General features: G+C 40.4%; 1 protein-coding gene across 1 annotated transcript; it reads right to left on the bottom strand.

Annotated features, from left to right (window-relative positions):
• Positions 1–15,676: 15,676 nt before the first annotated feature.
• Positions 15,677–20,030, bottom strand: twist2. Its single transcript, XM_021579254.3, has 2 exons — positions 19,204–20,030; positions 15,677–16,307 (listed from the first exon to the last, which is right to left on the bottom strand). The coding sequence occupies exon 1, from the start codon at positions 19,718–19,720 to the stop codon at positions 19,235–19,237; it is 486 nt and encodes a 161-aa protein (XP_021434929.1). The 5' UTR covers positions 19,721–20,030; the 3' UTR covers positions 15,677–16,307; positions 19,204–19,234.
• Between the last annotated feature and the right edge of the window lie 4,801 nt (positions 20,031–24,831).

Below are 24,831 nucleotides of genomic sequence, written 5' to 3'. Positions count from 1 at the left end.
AATTGATTTTTCTTTGGGGGGGGGGGGGGGGTGTTATCATTTGAGGGACGGACGGGTTTTGTTTCGAGACATCTGGAGATATCAAAGGGCTCTGTCCAGATGAATGGTCTATATCGTCGTCAGGGTTGTCCATTCCATTTCAGCCAGTAATATCTGTGACCACTGTGGTTTAGAAAAAAAAGAACAGTTCTAGGTTTACAAAATGTATGACATGCATATTCTGTTTTTTTAATTGTCTTTATCTCTCCATTGTTACAGAATAGTACTTTTTTCCTGGGTCCTTTCCTCTAACATTTTCTCTTTGACATCTACACTATAAAATCTAATGTTTTGGAAAAAAAACACTGTCTTGTTGTTATTTCCTGGTTGGATATGGTCCAGATGAATGGTCTTTGGTTGAACAAAAAAAGGAAAGGCTAAGTGATTGTAATGCAAACTCGAGGCCCATGTTGAATCATACATGAATCGGTACTTGAGTCATGTACCCAGATACTCACAAACTTCAGATAGGACATATAGTGCCTTCAGAAAGTATTCACACCCCTTTTTCCTGAATTAAAAATGTATTACCTGTAGATGTTGTGTCACTGATCTACACACAATACCCCATAATGTCAAAGTGGAATTTTGTTTATAGAACATTTAAGAAATGTATCGAAAATTAAAGCTGAAATGTCTTGAGTCAGTAAGTATTCAACCCCTTTGTTATGGCAAGCCTAAATAAGTTCAGGAGTAAAATGTGCTTAAAAAATTACATAATAAGTTGCATGGACTCATTCAGTGTTCAATAATAGTGTTTTTTTTATAATTAGGCTTTGAATGGTGTATCAATTCACCCAGTTACTACAAAGATACAGGCGTCCTTCCTAACTCAGTTGCCGGAGAGGAAGGAAACCGCTCAGGGATTTCACCATGAGGCCGATGATGACTTTGAAACAGAGTTTAATGGTTGTGATATGAGAAAACTGAGGATGGATCAACAACATTGTAGTTACTCCACAATACTAACCTTAATGTCAGAGTGAAAAGAAGAAAGTCTGTACAGAATAAAAAATAATCCAAAACATGCAACAAGGCACTTAAGTAATACTGCAAAAAAAAAGTGGCAAAGAAATGTACTTTTTGTCCTGAATACAAAGCATTATGTTTGGGGCAAATCCAACACATCACTGAGAACCACTCTTCATATTTTCAAGAATGGTGGTGGCTGCATCATGTTAAGGGTATGCGTGTCATCGGTAAGTACTAGGGAGAAATTGAATACAGCTATAAGCACAGACAAAATCCTAGAAAACCTGGTTCAATTTGCTTTCCAACAGACACTGGGAGACAAATTCATCTTTCAGTAGGACAATAACCTAAAACACAAGGCCAAATCTACGCTGTTGCTAACCAAGACAACATTGAATGTTCCTGAGTGGCCTAGTTACAGTTTTGACTTAAATTGCCAAGAGAATCTATGGCAAGACTTCAAAATGGCTGTCTAGCACTGATCAACAATCAACTTGACAGAGCTTGAATTATAAAAAATAAAAAATAGCAAATATTGTACAATCCAGGTGTGAAAAGCTCTTAGCGACTTACCCAAAAAGACTCACAGCTGTAATCACTGCCAAAGGTGCATCTACAAAGTATTGACTTGGTGGTGTGAACACTTCTGTAAATTAGATATTTCTGTATTTCATTTTCAATAAACATTTCTAAAACATGTTTTCACTTAGTCATTATGGGGTATTGTGTGTAGATGGGTGAGAGAAAACAAATCCATTTTGAATTCAGGCTGTAACACAACATGTGGAGTAAGTCAAGGGGGTATGAATATTTTCAGAAATTATAGTTCTATAATATGTCAATTGTGATGAGTTAACCCACAAAGTACATGCATGGAAGGCATTTCTTAGCCGCTGTGATGTCGCAAGTCAGCTTTTTGTTGTTATAAATCTGTGACCAAGCAAATAGTAGAGGAACACATTCGTTATGCTGGAAGTGGTTCGAGAATGTCTAGGGGACATTTTTCACCCTGTCCCAGTGTATGAGAAAACACATTCCAATCCACACTTCAACCAAAACATTTTGCACTGATCTTGAAAACGAGGTGACCCCCTGTGAATACTTACAAATTCGTTCTACCACTGCAACTAAATAAATGTTATGCTTCAATATAGGAATACCTTCCTTTCTCCTTTGAAATTCATTCTAGATCTGAAAGGGATGAATTGATGAAACCGAAAGCCAGAAACCTCTTTTTTACTTATCAGTAACCATTTATATATATATATTGTGAATGTCAATAAGCAATCTCTAAATAGTCATTTACACATTTATAAACACTTCAATTATTTATTAATGACTTATAAAATAATAAGTATGTTCACAATTTGTATGTGGTTTATCATTTAAACCAGTTATAAAGTAGTTATTGTCAACTCGTAAGATAATTGATTGATTCATGTTTTTATTCACCATTTAAATGCATATACATGTGTTTATATATTTCATGAATGGGATATTTAGTCAGTGTTAGTGAGTGTATTCATACATGTGAGCACCTGCATTTACTAGTACATCATGTTGATGATTAATGTAGATTACATGTGAGCACCTGCATTTACTAGTACATCATGTTGATGATTAATGTAGATTACATGTGAGCACCTGCATTTACTAGTACATCATGTTGATGATTAATGTAGATTACATGTGAGCACCTGCATTTACTAGTACATCATGTTGATGATTAATGTAGATTCGTATAACTAACTTATTTTACCGTTGCATGTTTTAGGTTATTTGTAGCCATTGGTGGAGAATCAAGTACTGTCTACTAAATGGTTATAAGGATCCATCTTAATCATCAACTAATATGTTAGTAAGTGCATGTATATTCAGATTTTCAAATGCACTAATGTTAATAAATATCCCAGTCATGACATAACTGATTAGAAGTACATTATTAAGCATTTACAAATTGTGAACATACTATGAACAAATACTTTACTAATTACAGTACAAATCATAAATACGTACTTTAAAATTGTGTTTTTTTAAATACGTAAATTACTATTTAGAGATGACTTATTGTCATTTCCAAATGTAGGAATAATGATTCATAAATGGTAAGTAAACTCTTTACAAGCTGTTTATGAATGGTTTATTAACCAACCTTACTATAAAGTGTTACCTACTTAGGTAATCCCTTACAGATCAGTGACTATCTCAAGGAAGGTCAGATGGAAGGATGCATCTCTAAATTATTGGAACAGGCCCCAGAATCCTACAGTAGGTATTTAGTATACTGAAGAGAGCAGCTCCCTTAACCGTACTGCCATGTGCACTAGTAGTAGAGGCTTAATAAGGCGTCCGCATGCTTCCCAGCCTAAACAGTTCGGAACAGTTTGTGCACATATTATGACAACATTTTGTGAAGTTTTTGTTTAGCTCGGTCTTAGGCAAGGGTTTTTTCAGTTGTTTGTGCACACACACAAAAAAAATATCGAGGCAAGTCGAAGTCAGTAGCCGAAGTCTACGCCCTTTCGTTGGTGACAGGCAGCAGTAGGGATTCTTCAATTAAGTGTTTGTTGTCACTCAACGAGAGACTAACAATTTTCATGCAAATTTTTTCACTTGAGAAGTACTGAACCAAACATCTTAGACAAAGAGCTCCTTGGAAAAACGTCTAAATTAATCACAGATTTATTGAGTTATCATTCATTCTGGCTACGGCGTCTCAAAATGTACAGTATTGCAGTTTTCTTTTTTTCTTTTTTTTTTATCAAAGTTTTTTTAAAGGAGTATGCGAGCACACTCATTTGATTCGCGTAACCGAGGTTGGCTAGGCGCCAGCCAAACTGAAGCATGCTGATACCTTTAGGCCCTAGGCTTCACAGTAGCCACAAGCAGGCTTAGCCACCCATTTGGAAGAGTCAAAAGTCAACCCCAGTGTCCAAATAAACACAAGATTGTCTGTGTTTGGAGTGGGTTGGGGGCGGGGGGGACGTTAATACAACACTCCAAACAAAAACAGATCCAAGCCTGCTACTGGTCAGTCAAACACTGTAAAAGTACCACTGTTATACGGTCTTCCTTAGTCTTCCCTGCCTAAAAGCAAACAATGTGTCACAATGGAAGTGATGTTTGAATATTCATAAATCAACATGGTTGGAGTACAGTAATGTGGCAAAGGCAAAGAGACCTGGACAAGTCTCGAGCACCTCTATAGGAGCAGAGCAAACTGAGATGTGAGTGACAATATTGACCATCTCACAAGATGTGAAAGAGACCTGTCAGGAGACCAATGAGACTAACAAAGCCGACATGAAAGCAAAATAATGCTCTCCTATTTTAGGGGTCCTGGGTCGCTAAGACGGGGTAACAACCGACTGTGCTCCCAGCACGCAGACCGACCGTCTCGCTGTCAACTCCAAACGTCCCGCTGATTACTTTGCGTCGTCCCACACTGCAGGCGGCTGATCTCCGCGACCCTTGAACGTCAAAGAAGGGGCAGGGCTCTTCCCCCTTTAGTTACGACACATCTTGGAACCTTCTCCTATGGCCAGCCCACAAAAATCAAAATGGTCGCTTCTTTCCCACAACAAAACTCCCCAGAAGGCAGGGCCATTGGTTGGCAGAAAACCCCCGGAAAACCCCCAGCTATTTTCCACCTCATCCCACAATGACAGTCCCATCTGTGGTGGTTATCACTCCCTCTCCCTCTCTCTCGCTCTCTTTCCCCCTCTCTCTCGCTCACTCTCTACCCATCTTCCTGCCTCCCCGTGTCAGTTCGCTCTGTCATTACCAGTTCCCATATTATAAAAGGCCTCGTATCTGAATGTGGCTCATCATTCCCACATCATTTTTAATTGCAGGCCCGAGTGGCCGTGGTGGCTATGGATAAGGTCGAGGACAGCTGGGGGATGACAAGCGCTGAAAATTACAGATCACAGTTATCGGAAACCCTAACCATGTGACCTACAGGCAATAAGGACGGCGTATTTATGACAGGGGCCCCAGCGGCGAAATTCAAGTATCTTGTCCTTCGCAAACATACACACACATAAACGCACACACACACACACTGCTCCCCATGGGACAATAAGGAAGGATTTGTTATGTAAGTTATATGGTGCGTCAGGCCAGAGGAACAGAAGGGATGGGCCTCCGGGTCACAGTGACCGGGTGAAGATGGACCTAGAATCTCAGCTCTGTCCTGTCTCACACACACACTGCTCTCTTACTGGGCAAGAGCTGAATCGGACAGTGTTTAATGTGAGACGCTTCTCCAATGGTTGTTTTTTTCCCAATGTGTGTGTGTGTGTGTGTGTGTCCTCACAAGGATAGTAGAACAAGGAAGACTTAAGACAAGTTGGGACATTTTGCCGGTCCCCACGAGGAAAAGGAAAAACATTTAGGGTTAGAAGTTAGGGTTTGGGCTTAAGGTTATGGTTAGGGTTAAGGATTTTGAATGGGAACCAATTGTTTGATCCTCACACGGATAATAAAACAAGTGTGTGTGTGTGTGTGTGTGTGTGTGTGTGTGTGTGTGTGTGTGTGTGTGTGTGTGTGTGTGTGTGCGTGCGTGCGTGCGTGCGTGCGTGCGTGCTTACGTGTGTGCGGGCGCATCTGTTTGTGTTTCGGTGTGTGTGTGTGTCCTTTCGGTGTGTGTGGGTGACTCAACACTAGACTAAACACACAGCAAGAGAAGCAAACCCCACACCACTTTTCAAATACACAACACGGACCATCAGACCCCTAACATTGCCAATGGAAGCACACAGTACGTTGCATGGTGGAAGTTTCACCCAAATTCTATTGTTATAAAGTCGATCTCCACTAGACTATATATGCATGTAAAAATGCATTTACAATAATGCCGTTTACATGCCAGAAGAATGTCATGCAAAAACCTACAATTGTAACATATTTGAGTTTCACTTGTCTTCAGGAATTAATGTCTTTCTCCTCGGGATATTCACATGTTTTCCCTGCATCTTCCTTTTTGAGAGACTTCAGAAGTAGCCCACAGTGCTAAAGCCATATTTTTCACATTAACTCTCCACACACACCTTCTGTAGGCACACACAGAGCCAAACTTACCTCAATTTATGCCTGTTGTGTAAAACCAAATTATACAGGCGACCTATCACCTTCCTGCTCAATGAGATAAAAAAAAAAAATGGAACATGCGAGAGAAAGGAGGGGAGGAAAGGGCTTTACCCCCTCCGAGTAGTTTTAATTTTAGCTCGGCTCAGATCATTGGCACCACAATTCCCCCAGGCAGGAGTAACCTTGTTAAAGAGACTGTATGTTTTATCCTATAGGCTCCACATGAGGAATACATTACCACATGCATTTGTTACACACACACACTCACACACACATGTCCAACACACGCACTCACACATCCAACTCACACACACACACACATACAACACACACACACACTCACACACACACACACACACGTCCAACACACACACTCGCACATGTCCGACACTCCCACAGCACACACACATCCCAAACTAAACAAAGTTGTTGTTTGCTTTAACAATAGCTATAATGATGATCTGGAAGAAAGTGTCCCCAATTGTGCTTGTAAAGGTAATTACTGTGTTAGTCATCCTAGTTCTATTATTAGTAGTTCAAACTTTTCAAAGTTGACTACAAACTATTCATGTTAAACTATTAATTTGTGTTTTTTTTTCTCCCCCAATTGACCATTGAACTGCTGTGTATATTGTAGATTGTTATTGAACATTTTACCTTTAGAGGTATGACGACACAATGCAAGTTAATGCCAAGACAAACTGGCCATGTCACCTTATGATGCTCTGTTGTTTAATTCACAATGGCTGAAAGAGGAGCACCATCTATGCAAGTTGGGTGTGTGTCTTGTTCTCGTTGTCCTTGGTATTGCAATAGATGTTATCTAGATATAATCTCGTAAAAGGATGTCACCCAACTTTCATAATACATGACCTAGTAGATGTGCTTCGCGCGCAGTACTGTGTACGCAGTACTGTGTACGCAGTACTGTGAAAGGACTGAAGGACAGAATATTAACGGTTTTGCTTGGAATGATGAGATAAGAGAGACAAAATATTTTAACCACATCTCTACTGGAATATTTTGTTGCTTATTTCAACTAGCTACCACTAGGGGGAGGAGACACACACACACAAACACAGGCTGTATTGTTCACTAACCATTTACTATCATCCTGTATCAGTTAACACTGAACTGTGTAAGAGATGAGTACTCACTGTGAAGGACATAATTGGTGAAAGCATGGAAGGAGAGAAGGGGAGAGTGAACACAGAGTGAGATAGTGAGAGCTTGGAGGGAAACAAGGAGAAAGAGGGAAGAGGAGAGTGAGTGAGCTCGTGGGAGAGGGAGAGAGTATGGCAGGATGAGAGAGAGTGAGAGAGCGAGAGAACATGGCAGGAGAAAAGGACAGCGTGAGTGAGAGCGTGGGCTCCTGTGGTAGCCTGACCTGTGCTGACCCTTGGTGACCCCGGGGTCAGAACCTGTACTAATGAAGAGGAAAGTGGTGTGGTGTGCAAACATGTCACAGTGAGGGGCTGGGCCTGGGGCCAGATCAAGTTTCAGCCACAGAGGTGACCGGGATCAAGGCCTTCTGTTTAAACTGTTACAAATCACACAGGCTGGACACACAAGTCCAGCTCTGACCATAGACAGAGACTGCAGTGAGTTACTGCACCAATGGTGGAATATATGGGTGGAATTCAAATCAAATCAAATGTTATTTTATTTGTCACATGCGTCGAATACAACAGATGTATCACCTTACAGTGAAATGCTGACTTTCAAGTCCTTAACCAACAATGCAGTTTTGAGAAAAATACCAAAAGAATATATAATTAACAGAAATAAAAGTAACAAATAATTCAACAGCAACAGTAAAATAACAATAGTGAGACTATATACAGGGGGTACCTGTACAGAGTCAATGTGTGTCAAGGTAATTGAGGTAATATGTGCATGTACGTAGAGTTAAAGTGACTATTAAAGTGACTATGCATAGATAATAACAATAAATAAATGCAAATAGTCTGGGTAGCCATGTGGTTAGCTGTTCATGAGTCTTATGGCTTGAGGGGAGAAGCTGTTTAGAAGCCTCTTGGACCTTGGCGCTCTGGTACCACGTGCCGTGCGGTAGCAGAGGAAACAGTCTATGAATAGGGTGGCTGGAGTCTTTGACAATTTCTAGGGCCTTCCTCTGACACCGCCTGGTATAGACGTTATGGATGGCAGGAAGCTTGGCCCCAGTGATGTAGTAGAGCACACACACTACCCTTTGTAGTGCCTTGCGGTCGGAGGCCGAGCAGTTGCCATACCAGGCAGTGAAGCAACCAGTCAGAATGCTCTCAATGGTGCAGCCGTAGAACCTTTCGAGGATCTGAGGACCCATGCCAAATATTTTCAGTCTCCTGAGGGGGAATAGGTTTTGTCGTGCCCTCTTCACGACTGTCTTGGTGTGCTTGGACCATGTTAGTTTGTTGGTGATGTGGACAGCAAGGAACTTGAAGCTCTCAACCTGCTCCACTACAGCACCGTAGATGAGAAATAGGGGCGTGCTCGGTCCTCCTTTTCCTGTAGTCCACAATCATCTTCTTTGTCTTGATCACGTTGAGGGAGAGATTGCCAGGACAACAACTGAAGGGCAAAGGGGATAGGATATGTTCCCTACCGTATTATGATTTTTCCGAACATTTTCTAATTGTATGAGTGTACGTGTGTACGTGTGTGTGTACTGATACGTGTATGTGTGTGCGTGTGTGCATGTCTAGTTAGCACTTTAAACTATGCCGTCCTCTAAGCAAGAGTGTGTGTGGGACCAGAGGGCCCAGGTGTCTGAAAAGAAACCACACTATTAAACCCACTTAAAAGGCTGACAAACAGAAACCAAACTCCTAGGCTGAGCCCTTGGGCTGGAAGGCCACTTCAGTTCAGTCCGGTGGGTTATTTCCCCAATGGCTGCCTGGCCCGCATTGGCATTCCTCCACCACTGCCTTTTTACAGCCATCTTTACAACCACTTTAGTGTTCTTAACCCATTTTCTTGTCCAGTTTAATTCCTCCACTCGGAGAGCCGGGCGGAAATCTCCCTGTGGTGGAATGGAGTGAGAGGGGAGGGGCGGGGATGTGGAGTGGTGAAGAGGGGGAGGTTTGGCACTCCAAAGGATGAAGGAGGAAGGTGGCTTAGGGGAGACACAGGGACAGAATAGAATGGGACACACGCTTGCACACACACAAACCACACACACCTCCTGTAGTGCTTGGACGGTGGGCAAGAAATACTCTATAGCGACACGTCTATTGCATGGATTATCAACTAGATTCAGCCGCGGGTCATTTTTTTCTGGAGCGGATGGTCAGGGTGCAATTACAAGTAGTTTGTCGACTGCAAATTGACCGCAAGAAGCCCAAACAGATATGTTTGACAAAAATATAGTCATTTTAAGCCTTGCTTATTTGTATACGATCTTATCTGTCTCTCTATTATGTGTGAGAATACTTGGAAACAGATTTCTTAAGTTAAAATCACTTTCCTGATTTCCTGGTGTTTTTACAGTCTTATGTAAAAAAATATATATATATATAAAAAAAGAAAGAGCTCAGAAAGCTTGTGGGGCCACCCACAAGGGTGAGAGCAAGAAGAGAAAGAGAGAGGGATGGGAGGAGGATGGAAGATGGAGGATGGTTAGGGATCCAGTGTTTGGAGCTCCCTCCCTGGTCATCTCATCCATCCATCTCTCTGGACTCCTCCACTCCTCTGTGCTCAAAGCCCAGTTTCCAGTACCTCATCACTTATCCCTTGCTCTGACAAATGACAGGGGATTTGCTGAAGACTCTGTTTTCAGATGGAGTGCTAACCTCAGTTTGTAGGGGTGTTTATGTACAATGTAAGCAAGCCCCACCTGGCTAACACACTGTGCCACACACACGCCACACACACAGCTTTTATACACTATCGTGCCGACCCAAACACAGCTTAGATTACTTCTCACATTGTCCTTTTCTCCACAGTTCCAGCAACTATGGTGGGTGTGTAACCAGGCCAACTCAGCTTGGTTTGGCTCAGTATGGGGAAAGCCCTATAAGCATGTGGATTCACACACTGGAAAATATGACCTTTTTGGGCTGTCTTACAATGAGTGAGGCGACACTGACCTCACACCCACACATGTTGTCAGCCTGCCATCTACTGTCAAAGTAATAACACATCACCTTGACGACATAATGGCTGTCACAACATACCACCATGGTAGAGACAATCACCTGCCATGTTACACAACACTCATAACAGATGGCACAAAAAAACACATGACAGTATTAAGTCAGCCCACAATGTTATTACTCATGTTATGTCATGTAATAGTATTCTCATGACAGCTTTATCACATGGTAAAGCGCTAATGTCAAAGTTAGAGAAGTAGCTCCTTCTATCCTTCTGTTGTGATGACATGCTTAGGGCCATCTGCAATGCTGAGTGCAGAATACTACTCTCTACACATGGGTGCAACGTATACCCCCCCCCCCCCCAGGCCCTGGTCAGATGATGAAGGCCCTCTTTGTAGGGGATCAAAGTATTACCGATCCTGATTAAGGACGGGAAGGGAGGAGAAGAGAGGAGGACGAGGAGGAGAAACTCTGTCTATTCCCTTTTGGCCACGGGGGCGTCACGTTCCATGTTTTGAGCAGCGTCCCTGGATTAGTGTGAATATTGTTCACACTAATCAGGATCTACTTAAATAGGAATAATAAACAGTGCTAGGCTGAGTGGGTACCCATATGTCAAAATGATGCCTGGCAGGGTTAGTGGACTGTATAGGCCTGTATAGGCCTAGCACTGTAGTACCCAGTGCACCACATGCTGTGCACCTCCACTCTCACATACTCATGAAATTAATTTACAAAAATACTACAGCTAACTACTTTGACTAATAATGATAATCATAATAATCATCTTCATACTCCTCATCATCATCATAGCAGCACTTTAAAACCCACTTGTTTTGTTTGTAAAAGCTGAAGCCAATTCTACATACAGTGGGGAGAACAAGTATTTGACACACTGCCGATTTTGAAGGTTTTCCTACTTACAAAGCATGTAGAGGTCTGTAATTTTTATCATAGGTACACGTCAACTGTGAGAGACAGAATCAAAAAAAAATCCAGAAAATCACATTGTATGATTTTTAAGTAATTAATTTGCATTTTATTGCATAACATAAGTATTTGATCACCTACCAACCAGTAAGAATTCCGGCTCTCCTAGACCTCTTAGTTTTTCTTGAAGAAGCCCTCCTGTTCTCCACTCATTACCTGTATTAACTGCACCTGTTTGAACTCATTACCTGTATAAAAGACACCTGTCCACACACTCAATCAAACAGACTACGACCTCTCCACAATGGCCAAGTCCAGAGAGCTGTGTAAGGACATTAGGGATAAAATTGTAGACCTGCACAAGGCTGGGATGGGCTACAGGACAATAGGCAAGCAGCTTGGTGAGAAGGCAACAACTGTTGGCGCAATTATTAGAAAATGGAAGAAGTTCAAGATGACGGTCAATCACCCTCGGTCTGGGGCTCCGTGCAAGATCTCACCTAGTGGGGCATCAATGATCATGAGGAAGGTGAGGGATCAGCCCAGAACTACACGTCAGGACCTGGTCAATGACCTGAAGAGAGCTGGGACCACAGTCTCAAAGAAAACCATTAGTAACACACTACGCCGTCATGGATTAAAATCCTGCAGCGCACGCAAGGTCCCCCTGCTCAAGCCATTGCATGTCCAGGCCCGTCTGAAGTTTGGATGTTCCAGAGGAGGAATGGGAGAAGGTCATGTGGTCTGATGAGACAAAAATAGAGCTTTTTGGTCTAAACTCCACTCGCCGTGTTTGGAGGAAGAAGAAGGATGAGTACAACCCCAAGAACACCATCCCAACCGTGAAACATGGAGGTGGAAACATCATTCTTTGGGGATGCTTTTCTGCAAAGGGGACAGGACGACTGCACCTTATTGAGGGGAGGATGGATGGGGCCATGTATCGCGAGATCTTGGCCAACAACCTCCTTCCCTCAGTAAGAGCATTGAAGATGGGTCGTGGCTGGGTCTTCCAGCATGACAACGACCCGAAACACACAGCCAGGGCAACTAAGGAGTGGCTCCGTAAGAAGCATCTCAAGGTCCTGGAGTGGGCTAGCCAGTCTCCAGACCTGAACCCAATAGAAAATCTTTGGAGGGAGCTGAAAGTCCGTATTGCCCAGCGACAGCCCCGAAACCTGAAGGATCTGGAGAAGGTCTGTATGGAGGAGTGGGCCAAAATCCCTGCTGCAGTGTGTGCAAACCTGGTCAAGAACTACAGGAAACGTATGATCTCTGTAATTGCAAAAAAAGGTTTCTGTACCAAATATTAAGTTCTGCTTTTCTGATGTATCAAACACTTATGTCATGCAATAAAATGCAAATTAATTACTTAAAAATCATACAATGTGATTTTCTGGATTTTTGTTTTTAGATTCCATCTCTCACAGTTGAAGTGTACCTATGATAAAAAAATTACAGACCTCTACATGCTTTGTAAGTAGGAAAACTTTTCAAATACTTGTTCTCCCCACTGTAGTTAGGCCTTTGGTTGAGTCAAATGGTTTCTCTATTTCCTCCAAAATTGACAGTGTATGCCCATTTATATTCTGACTCACACAGCCCTCTTGACTCATTCCATAGCAAGCAAGCATGCGAGGTCGGGTCGACACCATGGCAGTTGCAGCTGACTTTGAGCTTTACCACACCAAAAAACGCTTCAGTCATGCCGCAGCCCCCCCAATGGTAAAGTAACCTTAGCATTTCAGCGACCTTGCTGAACATGAAATCCTATTTGAGGCGCACACAGCATAAACCTTTACTTTATCCCTTTTACTACAAATTAAAATTTTGTAGCTTTTTCCGTCTGATTTTACAGGAAACATCTGGGGCTCTAGCGCTGCTTGAGCAGTAGGCCCCGGGCAATTTCCCGTGTTGCTTGGCTGTGAGCGCGCGGAATAATGAGCCGTTATCAAACGCGCTGCCGATGGCCAAACTAGGTCGAAATGGACCTGGCATTAGGCCTACTCAGATCTCCACCTGGACCTCGTCCATGACTACCCACGACTACAATGCATGGTCAACCAACAAGACTATAGTCTAATACCGTTTTCAAATGAGCTCATTGGCCTAAACATGACTTTCTTGAATTTGATTAGTTCAACTTTTTAATGCAAGAAAATATCCCTAATATAATAAATTATCTAACATTTGATGTTGAAAATACATTTTTGTGTCGAGTTTTCAAATTCATAGCTTATAGTTGCCTATACTACGCTAAGAATCGTTTCACACTTGCAAGATATGAAGTGCACAGACCTTTAGGCTCCTTGGATATAGGCTATCCCTTCATAGACTCTTCTGCACTGTTGCATGAACTTCCATACCTGACTTGTTCCAGGGTTTAATCAATAAGTCACCTAATACCACATAACATGTAGCATTTAATTGCCACTTTATATCTGATTGCAACCAGAACCACATATATTCAAATTCTTCATACAGATTGCAAAACAATGCACCCCTCCAGGCTTAAATTATGCATCATTTTAAGATAGACAAAACGTTATTTCAAAGAATGCTAAACATCTGTGATATTGTTAAATAACATATTGATATTATATTGATAATTATTAACAGGGTAGTTCAAGCCCTGAATGCTGATTGGCTGACAGCAGTGGTATATCAGAACTTATACCATGGGTATGACAAAACATGTATTTTTACTGCTCTAATTACATTGAATACCCGTTTATAACAGCAATAAGGCACCTCGGTGGTTTGTGATATATGGCCAATATATCACGCTAAGGGTCGCATTGTGTTATGCATAAGAACATTCCTTAGCCATGGTATATTGGCGATATACCACACCACCTTGGCCCTTTGTGCTTAAATATGCATTATTATAATATAAATGTAAAAAAGCTTGTTTCTTGTTGTTGCTTTAATTGAATGGGGTCTCGTTTTCCAGTTGAGATGTAAGATGAGCATACCAGATGCATCTTTATTTTTCAAGTGTTTCCCAAACAAGCAAGTAGAGAGGACATTTGGTAAGTGCATTAAACCATGTGTTGATACTGTACTGATAGGATCAAAAGAAAGCAGCGCTGCTCTCGGATCAGCTTTCTCCATTCAAATCTTACCTTAAACATTATAATTATTCCACAATAGTGACGACGGATCAGCTCCTAGAGAAAACACCTCGGCTACATGGTAAGAAAGTTCTAACGATGATCTTAACGCTACGAAGTCTCTGGGAAACGAGGCCCTGAACAGGTGCGTGCAATGAATATGGGCCTAGGGCTACTGGATTGGATGCAGGTGCGAGCATGGGAAATAGATAGGCCTATGTGACTTCACGTAACAGCTTCCTATTTGAGTATGCTAAAGGCTAGCCTACTGCAGCATCCAAGAGCATCACAACTGGAGAACATTACTGTACATCGCAGGTGCTTCCACTTCAAAACGCTGCCAGATTTCCTCCACCAGGATTTGAACACTCATCTTGAAGTTTATTCAGGTTGTTTGGTGTATGTCTGCCAGTAGCTTGCAGTCAGGCTCCTATGTTGAGGCATCGTTATCAAAATAGGAATTCGTCTTACATGCCTTAACATCATGGTTAACCACCATAGGTGAGTTTGCTTTTTTTACAAGTCATTTTCATGATATTTCCCAAAGGCGCCATGCAGTGAAATTCAACGTTTTTGTAGGCCTGGCACCTTTTTCAAAATGACAATAACCCTATAATTTGACAATGGGCATGCAAGCCAATAAAAGTCAACAGCAACGTTATAGCAAGGGTTTGTCAAAGTGGAATGAATGCCAAAACGCTGAACTTGCACTGAGTGACCCGCACTGTGCAAACTGTGTTTAACAATAAGGTCCTTTCACTGTTTAGAGATGTATATCTTAACCAAGTCTGGGAAAATTGAATGTAAACAATTGTATGCTTTGAGAGTGTGTGGGTTAGATTGAAAGGGAAAATTAAGAGGTCTACTAGGGGCCCGGTATTTAAAAGCTGCGCGATAGTTATTGTCGTTATCTGCGGTTGTTCGGGCTCCCTTGCTCGTTAAAGAATTCCCCTCACGGCATCGCTATTTAAATGATTACGTTGTTATTAAGGCGGACAATACTTTTATATGCCTTTGGTTTGAAACTGGCTCGAATTACCCCCGCTGTTAATAAAGCCCGGCAGTTTTAATTTGACGGTTTTTAGCGGGTGATTTTTTTTCCACAACAAGAGGAGAAAGAAAAGCTCAACAAAATCTCACACTAAGCAGTGAAAGGAGTGTTTGTTTTCGCCTAGTCTATGAAATTATCCGGAGAAAATATGGCAGAGACCCTTCTACAAACAAACACTGTTAGCGAGTAACAATAGTCATTAGCGAGTAACAATAGTCATTAGCGAGTAACAATAGTCATTAGCGAGTAACAATAGTCACACATATCACACATATTTTTTTACAGTCACAAATAAATAATGCAATTGTTTTTCTTAATTAAATTTCAAACAAGATGTAAAACGATCAGGAGAAAAAAAGGGTATGGTTTTTACTCAGTTTATGTGAGTTTAAACTTTTTTATTTATGTAGCCTACTGGAATTATTTACATTGATATATAATATAGGGGATATAGCATATGTCATAATGCCACAATTGCTACGGTATTCTATGGAAACAAAAATCAAAGGGCTCAACTACATCATTCAAAAATATGTGTTTTAATAAATAGGCAAAAAAAAAAACGGAGTTGAACATCCATGGAGCGTACTTCAATAACGTATTCTAAATTGCATTGGTCCCTTACAAGCTGAAGATACTTACAGGTATGTACAATAAGAAACATTTATATACTTCTATGTATTGTTTTTAAAAACAGAACGAAATATAATTTCCCCCCAAAAAAAGATCAAATATGGCTTTTCCTACTATCATCACCGACATTAAAACAACGTGATAATGCACCAGTAGACACTAGAAGCGTCATACCACACTGTCTGACAACACAGTCTGAGTATGCAACATGATTTTCAAGGTTATTTTGACTCCTTCTCACACTGTTCCATGTGTTAGGTAATTGCACTCAACGCACTCCAGGAGAGCTGTGTGTCACATTTACGTCTCTTGACAATGTTTCTGAGGTTCGTGGGTTCTTCAATAGATTTGGTGTCTTCATACTTTGTAGAAGTAAACAGTCTATAACGGTAAAAAAAAATATGAAAAAAACACATCAAAATGTTAGCACCAATTACCAATATTACAGATTTATTGCATATATATTATCAAGCAAAACCTTTACAATATAGTATAACTAATACATCACATGCATAGCTTTATTGCACTTAATTCCTGAAAGAGAATGCTATAAGGCTAGCAATGACACCGTGCATTGTCTATAGGCCTTAAGGGTGGCACAAGTGTCTATTTGAAACGTTCACTGGCATAGGAAGTCATTAATGAAACAATTATTTCGCCCTGAGTGAAACCATATGTCAACAACGGAAAGGGATTTCATTTTAAATGTGGTGCATAAACCACAGTGGCCTATGTAATTGCATCACTGGAAAATAACAGAGCAGGCCAAATAGACTGTACGGGATATGAGCACCTGTCCGTTTTAGGATGTTTTCATTTCTATGGAAGAGTGAACATACAGCATCATAAATCTATGATAAATATTTATGCAGTTATATTATTCCGAATGTAGTCTATGCAAATGCATTTTACTTCATTCACAGTTGGCTACATTTCCTTTCAGTAATTTATGAGGCAAAGTGTAAATGCCGCAATTAGCCTATATTTCTATTAGACTTCAGATGGCCGTTTTGTTTCTTGAATTCGTTTAATAAATATTACTAGGCTGGAATTTGCTGTACATAGTGAGTATGTGTGGGTTAAACATATTTGTATTCGTTTAGTTCAATAACCCATATAAGGAGGAAAAAGAGCTAAGCTGATTACATCAGCCTATAGGCTAATGCACGTATAATTAATTAGCCAAGTCTCTGGGCCTAGTTTTGATTTGAGCCTCATAAATTGTTGATAATATTTTAATTATGTCGTTTTGATGAGAACAAATGAATGTAAAGACCACATCCCAAGAAATATAACATGTCATTCTGGGTTTTTCTCTTATTTTCCTTTGACATTCCACACAGGCTAATGAAACCCCAAACAGCATTGGCAGCAGCATTTGATATTGAAAAGACGTCCGGTTAAGTTCGAGAAGGACCACCTTCAAATGTACAGTGTTTACACAAATCGCCATAGTGTCGTTTATTTGTCCTCTTTACAGAAGAGCTGGTTTAAAGCCTACGACAACAAAGTATTTCTGGTGATCGATTGATTTGCGAGTGGGCGGTCTGTAAACTACATGGTTCCAGTCCATGGAGCTAAACAAACCAAAAGCAGGCATTATTTCACTGGAAATGTGTCCTTCGCTGTCACGATTTTGAATCCATGTTCAACTCACATACGACTTTAATATGTTTTCCAATACATCAGTAGCCTACTAGAATTGGTCTAACCTATTCAGAGCAGACATGTCATTTAATAGCATAGGTAAATGTGTGGCCTATACTCCTTTAGAAAGAAGTAGGGCTAGGCATATTAACAATGTTTATAATAATTATTTGAAGCAGCAAACCATTCCTAACCATTCCTATTTGATTTTTGAACATGTAGCCTATGCCATATCAAGGCTCTTCATTCTCCATTTGACAAAATGTGCATTAGATTTACACTACTCTAATTAGGTCAAGGGCACTGGACAAGAAAACAAATGCATTCAGATTGTTGTGTGGCATGCATAGTGATGCATAAATACGTCTCAATGACTTGCTTCACAGCGCAAAGCCGCACAACGGTTTGGGTAACGGTATGCAATGATAAGGAAGTAGAAACTCTCAAAATACCGTATCCATTTTTTTTTTTACATGCAACCAACCAGTATAGATAGCCTTTAGGCCTAATGGCTCGCATATTTAATCAAACGCTGGTTTAAACTCTCGGGCCCAAGCCGAGCGTTGCCATTCCTGCGGCCTCCATACAAGAAAGTTCTCCATTGTGAATGTAAATTACCCATGGTAGGCTGTTCAAGTCTACTGCGTTTTTATGCGGCCAACCACTCTCTCTCTCCCATAGGCCCTCCGTCTTAAAATGCCGTTAAAGAACGGACAAGGACTGAGTGCAAGACTCACATCTCACCGCAGAGTTTAATGTGTTTTCGAGCTGTCATGCCACTCTCAGCTGGGAAAACCCCCATACGTTTCTACCATTATTCACTCCCCCAGTGTCAGTGAAGCTATTTTATAGTTGTCTTTGGTTGCTACCTCGGTGCTTGGCAAGTAAACAATGTTCCAAAACCATTATTTACATTAATAACACCAAGTTTCCATGTCCATAAATCATGAAGCAGCCATATTCTTATTGTAAATGAAGTACTCCATGACCCTCACTAACTTATTTTAAAGACCGTTTTCTTCTCATTTAGCAAAAGTGTTGTTGTCAAGCAATGCTGATGGAGCACTTGTTTAACTGTGTATTAACCTGGCTCATGCTCAGGTCATCCACACGCGTTTCTGCGCGTTAGACTCCGGGTGCGCGCGGACTGGTTAAATGTATGGCATGGATGTGTACGAATGTTATTTGTAGGCTATTGAGCTACCAGATTCATTTGATCATACAAATTCACTGAGCAATTGGGTAGGTTACAATTATTCCGTACATAATTCACTATACTATTGTTATTACCTATAGAATTAGAGGGGACATGGTTTCGCTTTGAAATCAATAACCTACCTGACGCTGACATTAAGCTAAAGCCACAACCTAATATTTGTTTCCCCCAGGGTCATTAACCAGTGCCAATGCTACAACTACTGTATGTGAGGTTCGCCATTATTATCACTTGTTAAATTTGCACTATAATGTTCACGAATTTCAACTAGGATATAGGCTAGCCTGTAGGAATAGGCCTACTCTTTATGTTCACAACTTGTATGCATAATAATAATCATCATCATCACCATTTAGGACTTATTTTTGGTTTTGTTTCGTCTCATGGGAGGTAAAAGCTGCATTTGCCACCTACCGCTTTGGCAATGAGTGAAGGGCTTTGGGTGCTAGTGCGTTGCAGACATTGACCACGCGCCCTCCATCCTCCACACCGAGAACGCATAACTGAGTCTCTCGTGCGCAACGTAGCTGCAGCTCGACATCTTGTTGTCCATCTCATCGCTTTGCAGCACCTGATAGAGGAAGTCTATGTATCTGGAGGCCAGTTTTAGTGTCTGGATCTTGCTCAGTTTATCCGAGGGTAGAGTGGGGATGATTTTGCGTAAAGACGAGAAGGCTTCGTTGAGCGACTGTGTCCTTTGCCTCTCCCTGACGTTGGCCAGGCACCGCTGGTTCTGCAACTCCTCGTAGGACTGATTGCTGCTTGGACTCGTTTTTTTGCCCCGTTTCGCGGAACCCGGACTGCTGTCTTCGCTCGACTTTTTACTGTGTCTCCTCTTCCTTCCAAATCTTTTCTGTTGTCTGTCCAACTCCTCCTCGCTGGTCACTAGGCTATCCACAGGGGAGATGGGAGAACTTGAGCCCTCTTCCATTTCTCGTTTAAAGAAATGCAAGGATATCGAAGAAAAAACGGTCTCCACTTTTGAAGCCTGAGTTAGAAAATATATCCGAATATGCAGCCAGGCACCGACAGAAAGCCGTTTAAAAAAATGTCTTACTCTACGACTATTCTTCTCTTTACGTCTTGGGAGTCTGATACACTACTTTCAAACGTACGCTTGGCACCGTCCTTCTCTCGCAGGACGTTTTTCCTTACTTTTTTGGGGAAACTTTATCCAAGTTTCAGATGCTAAATAGTTGTCTGAGTGGAGGGGGAGGCAGTATTGGACTCTGATTGGCCCGCTAATAAACAGGAGGGAACAGTCTTAGGTTACACTCCATCATTCTAGCAGCCCAGGACTTCAGTCAGAACATATTTGATGGTCATGTCAAAACAATCAAATATGACAAAAGTAACAATAGGTCTATTATTATTATCTGCAATAATTCATGTTCTAGCCTTCCTATTCCAAATATAGTACGTTTATTTGATAAATGCATAATTAAAATTATGAAAAGTGTGTTGTTTCTTAATTGGATATTAATGAACAATACCCATTTAATTCCGTAATACTGACTATCCAACTATAGTGACATCAAGATAAACGATAAATATAGGCATAATAACCTAAATATATATAGGCTTATATGTAATCTAAATAATATATAGTTGATATCTCTCTATGATGCATCTCAATAGGCCTTCTATTCCAAATCAAATAAATGTATATTTGTCACATGCGCGGAATACAACAGATGTAGTAGACCTTACCGTGAAATTCTCACAAGCCCTCAACCGACAATGCAGTTCAAGAGATATAGTTAAGAAAATATTTACTAAATAAACTAAAGTATAAAACAAAATAAAAAGTTAGACAATGAAATAACAATAGCAAGGCTATATACAGGGGGTACCGGTACCGAGTCAATGTGCGGGGGTACAGGTAAGTCGAGGTTATTTGTACATGCAGGCAGGGGTAAAGTGACTATGCATAGATAATAAACAGCGAGTAGCAGCAGTGTAAAAACAAGGGGGGTCAATGTAAATAGTCCGCTGTTAAGGAGCACTTTTGACCTAGACTAGGCGCTCCGGTACCGCTTGCCGTGCGGTAGCAGAGAGAACAGTCTATGAATCTATAAGTTCAGTGAACATTTAGCTTGTGAATACATAGAAAATACTTACCCTATACAGACAGTTGGGAATAGATACACTTGTTCACTAATTAATCAAAAGTATGTATCCTTTCCCAGCTTTCATAATGTGGAAGTCACCGAAAAGGTATGGTGTTTCTGTGGATGCCTCCAGTGGACGTTTCGCATTGGCAAAGTTCCACCTCTTCATGTGTGATGTCATGTTTTCTACACATAATGGTGCGCAAGTGGCTCGTAATAACGGCAGAATTGTCTGCTGCCAAAATGCTTTTAACATTGGAGTAAAATCCCACTGTATATGTGTTTTTACCTATACATTTATCTGTAATATTAAGATATAATTAATTGAAATCCTTCCTCATAATTATGAAATACTTTAATTGCACCATGAGTTTAATTGCTTGGTAATATGTGTGAAGGATGAAGCCTAAAAACAAAGTGAGTATATTCACCCAGATGCAAGATATAGATTTTATTTTGTGCAATGTTATTCTTATAAACGGTCAATTATATGAAATCAAATACTGTAGCCTACTTCAATATCTCTCTGAGCAACACAATCTCACACTCAATTCGTGTAAATATGTACAAATAGTATTTAATCAGATTTCGTGCATTTTTCTGCGGTTTTGTCTGGCTTGATTCTTGTCAAAATACCAAAAATGTTGTTAAACTTAATTGGTAGGGGAAAAAAACATCGTGCGACTTCATTCATAGGAAAATATTTTTTTTGGGGACAAACTTCGGAACAATTTTTGACAGTTATTGAAGCAATGCTTTTTGGGCAATGATGTTCTACACTCCCTTTTTTTGTGTCCCACATTTATTTAAATACAAAAAACGTGTCAACAACCCAATTTTGTTAATCAACCAGGTTGTCACCGAAACACTTATAATATAATAGTAGTCATGTGTTTTTATTTGATTTGATTAATGCCAATGTTGGCCAATATTGTTTTCTATGCTTGTTTTTGCTTAATAGTTTAGGATCCTGATGCTATGTCTGATTTGGTGAGGGTTGCCAGATTGGAGAAAAAAACGGTATTTTCCAGGTTTTTTGTGTCATCTCGATGGAGGTATTTCTTGGGGAATGGGGATACATTTTCATGATGGGAAATAAATGAATCAATAAATGTGGGGAAACAGAAGACCTGCAAAGAAAATCTGTTTGGTTTGAATTTCCCTGGTGCAACTGCATGGTATTTGAACTATAACGAGTCTGGACTATGATCAATTAAGCAGTTTAACAGGATAATGTAAAGTAACAAATTATGTTGGCACTTCCAAGGCCATTTCATGGTGATTATTGCAGTTGTGTCAATCATGTTATATACTTAGACTATCGTAACAAGGACTATACATGCATTGTAGGCCTACTGCCTCTGCCTAGGTTTTCATGGCAATGGCTGTTAGAGCTCACGTTGCCACGTATGAGCCCTGGTTAGAGTCCCTGTTGCAGCTTTCACTTTTTTCCGCTACATTGGTGGCGGCGTTGTGATCACGTCCAGCTCACATCTAGTGGTAGGAAGCATTCTGTTTTTCAACATTGTGTTGGAATGTAATTACATTGATATAGCTAGTGAACAATGGATAAGCAACAATGGGCATGACGGATAGAAGTAGTAGTCAAGCCTTACATCAACATTGCCTGAAGCTAAATGGAAAGGGCTATGCCTTGACCAGTTATTCAGGAGAAAATCCTCTGTGACTGTCTACTTTACATAAGTTAAGTGTGGACCCGAAACAAACACATTCTACACATTTACAAACAACCTGTTTAAAGTGTTATTACAACCATGGCGTTCTGTTGTTACTGAAGCATGTATCAAATAACCTGACAATGACCCACATCATATGGGTAGACAAATAATGTGTGTTGTGCAGCAAAACACAACTATCCTTTTTTAAGGATGTAAACCAGTGATATGAATCACTGTTGACCCATCCTGTTTGATCTAATGAGAAGGATGTAGGATTTCTGCTGCCTAGAATCGAGGCCTTTCCCAGTCATGAAGGATGAAGCTAGGCCCCTCTTGGTTCTCATTTCGAAAACTGTACTCATATTAGAGGTTATATGACAGACTCTCCTATACCACTTTGCCCAACATGTTATACACCAGAGATTGTAAATAAACCCTTTTTAATGTGATATAACTTGTATCATTATTATAGGGCTGTGAAACCCACAGCCAAATGGCTTCAGACTGAACATTTCTCACTGGAAATTGCTGCTGACATTGAACATAGCTTATTGCTTTCTTCAGTGGAAACAGAATATGTATAAAAATGCCAAATATACCAAAAGATAAATCAAACAGAGATGAATGACTATTTAACCATGTTAATCATTACTGAAACATGCAACATTTTAAAGATAATGAATACATGACTTCTAACTACAAATATTTTATTAAAAATAATTCATTCTAGGGGAGGGTTTGGCCGGCCGGGATGTCCTTGTCCTATCGCGCTCTAGCGACTCCTGTGGCGGGCCAGGCACATGCATGCTGACATGGTTGCCAGATGTATGGTGTTTCCTCCGACACATTGGTGCGACTGGCTTCCTGGTTAAGCAAGCAGTGTGTCAAGAAGCAGTAAGGCTTGGCAGGGTCGTGTTTTGGAGGACGCATGGCTCTCGACCTTTGCAGCGATGGGACAAGTTGCAGCGATGGGACAAGACTGTAACTACCAATTGAGGAGACAAAAAGGGTTAAAACGTTTTTTTTTTAAATAAAATTTAAAATAAAATTAATACAAAAGTCATGAGTTGGCTATAACATGAGTACAAACAAAGTGAGTGTGTGTATATGTTTGTAAGTGTTTCTGTGTGTGTGTGTGTGTATTATGGTGTGTATTATAATTTCCCATCATAAAAATGTATAACCATTCCCCAATCAAATATCTCCATCTATACCAAAAAATAAAACATCTGGAGACAGCCTTGTATTAAATGCATTATGAAGAAAATGTTGTAATGTAGGCTCCACTAAATATGAAATGCATTATGAAGAAAATTGTGTTGGTCTACACTTGCCTACACCAAAAAGGGCCTTTCTGACTACAAGTGCACCAGTATCCTAAAGTATTAAGTGAAAACAAGCATAGAAAACAGTATTGGCAGTTATAAAAAAAATAAGGCTACTATTATTTAGATGATAATTTGGTTGATAAAAATAATTGGGTTGTTAGCACATTTTTTTTTTATATAAATAAATGTAGGACAAAAAAAGGCAGTGGAGAACACCATTGCCCTTCATGCATTGCTGTAAAAACGTCAAATTTTTTGTTGAAGTCAGTTAAGAACAAAATCTTATTTACAATGATGGTCTACACCGGCCAAACCCGGACAACCCTGGGCCAATTTTACGCCACCCTATGGGACTCCCAATCACCGCCGGTTGTGATACAGCCTGGATCGAACCAGGGTGTCTGTAGTGACGCCTCTAGCATTGAGATGCAGTGCAAAAGATTGTTCTGAAGTTGGCACCCCAAAAAAAATATTTTCCTATGAATGAAGTCACACAAAAGTGTGTGTATGTTCACACAAATTAAGCCACACAAATTTCTCCTGAAATACATTTTGTAAATATTTGCACGAATTGAGTATGAGATTGTGTTGCTCTAAAATTAACTTTATGAACAACACTTGAAAATGCAGCCAAGCCTACTGACACAATAGCTATATAGGTTTACATGTTTATACAGTGCCTTGCGAAATTATTCGGCCCCCTTGAACTTTGTGACCTTTTGCCACATTTCAGGCTTCAAACATAAAGATATAAAACTGTATTTTTTTGTGAAGAATCAACAACAAGTGGGACACAATCATGAAGTGGAACGACATTTATTGGATATTTCAAACTTTTTTAACAAATCAAAAACTGAAAAATTGGGCGTGCAAAATTATTCAGCCCCTTTACTTTAAGTGCAGCAAACTCTCTCCAGAAGTTCA

This window comes from Oncorhynchus mykiss, chromosome 22, assembly GCF_057628025.1.
Source record: "Oncorhynchus mykiss isolate SJ-2025 chromosome 22, ASM5762802v1, whole genome shotgun sequence".
NCBI lineage: Eukaryota > Metazoa > Chordata > Actinopteri > Salmoniformes > Salmonidae > Oncorhynchus > Oncorhynchus mykiss.
The sequence above is the reverse complement of the archived record's forward strand: the minus strand, read 5'-3'. Positions and strand labels throughout refer to the sequence as shown.

Excerpts from the sequence above, each read along its gene's own strand:
- twist2 (XM_021579254.3), bottom strand. The coding sequence starts at position 19,720 with ATGGAAGAGGGCTCAAGTTCTCCCATCTCCCCTGTGGATAGCCTAGTG.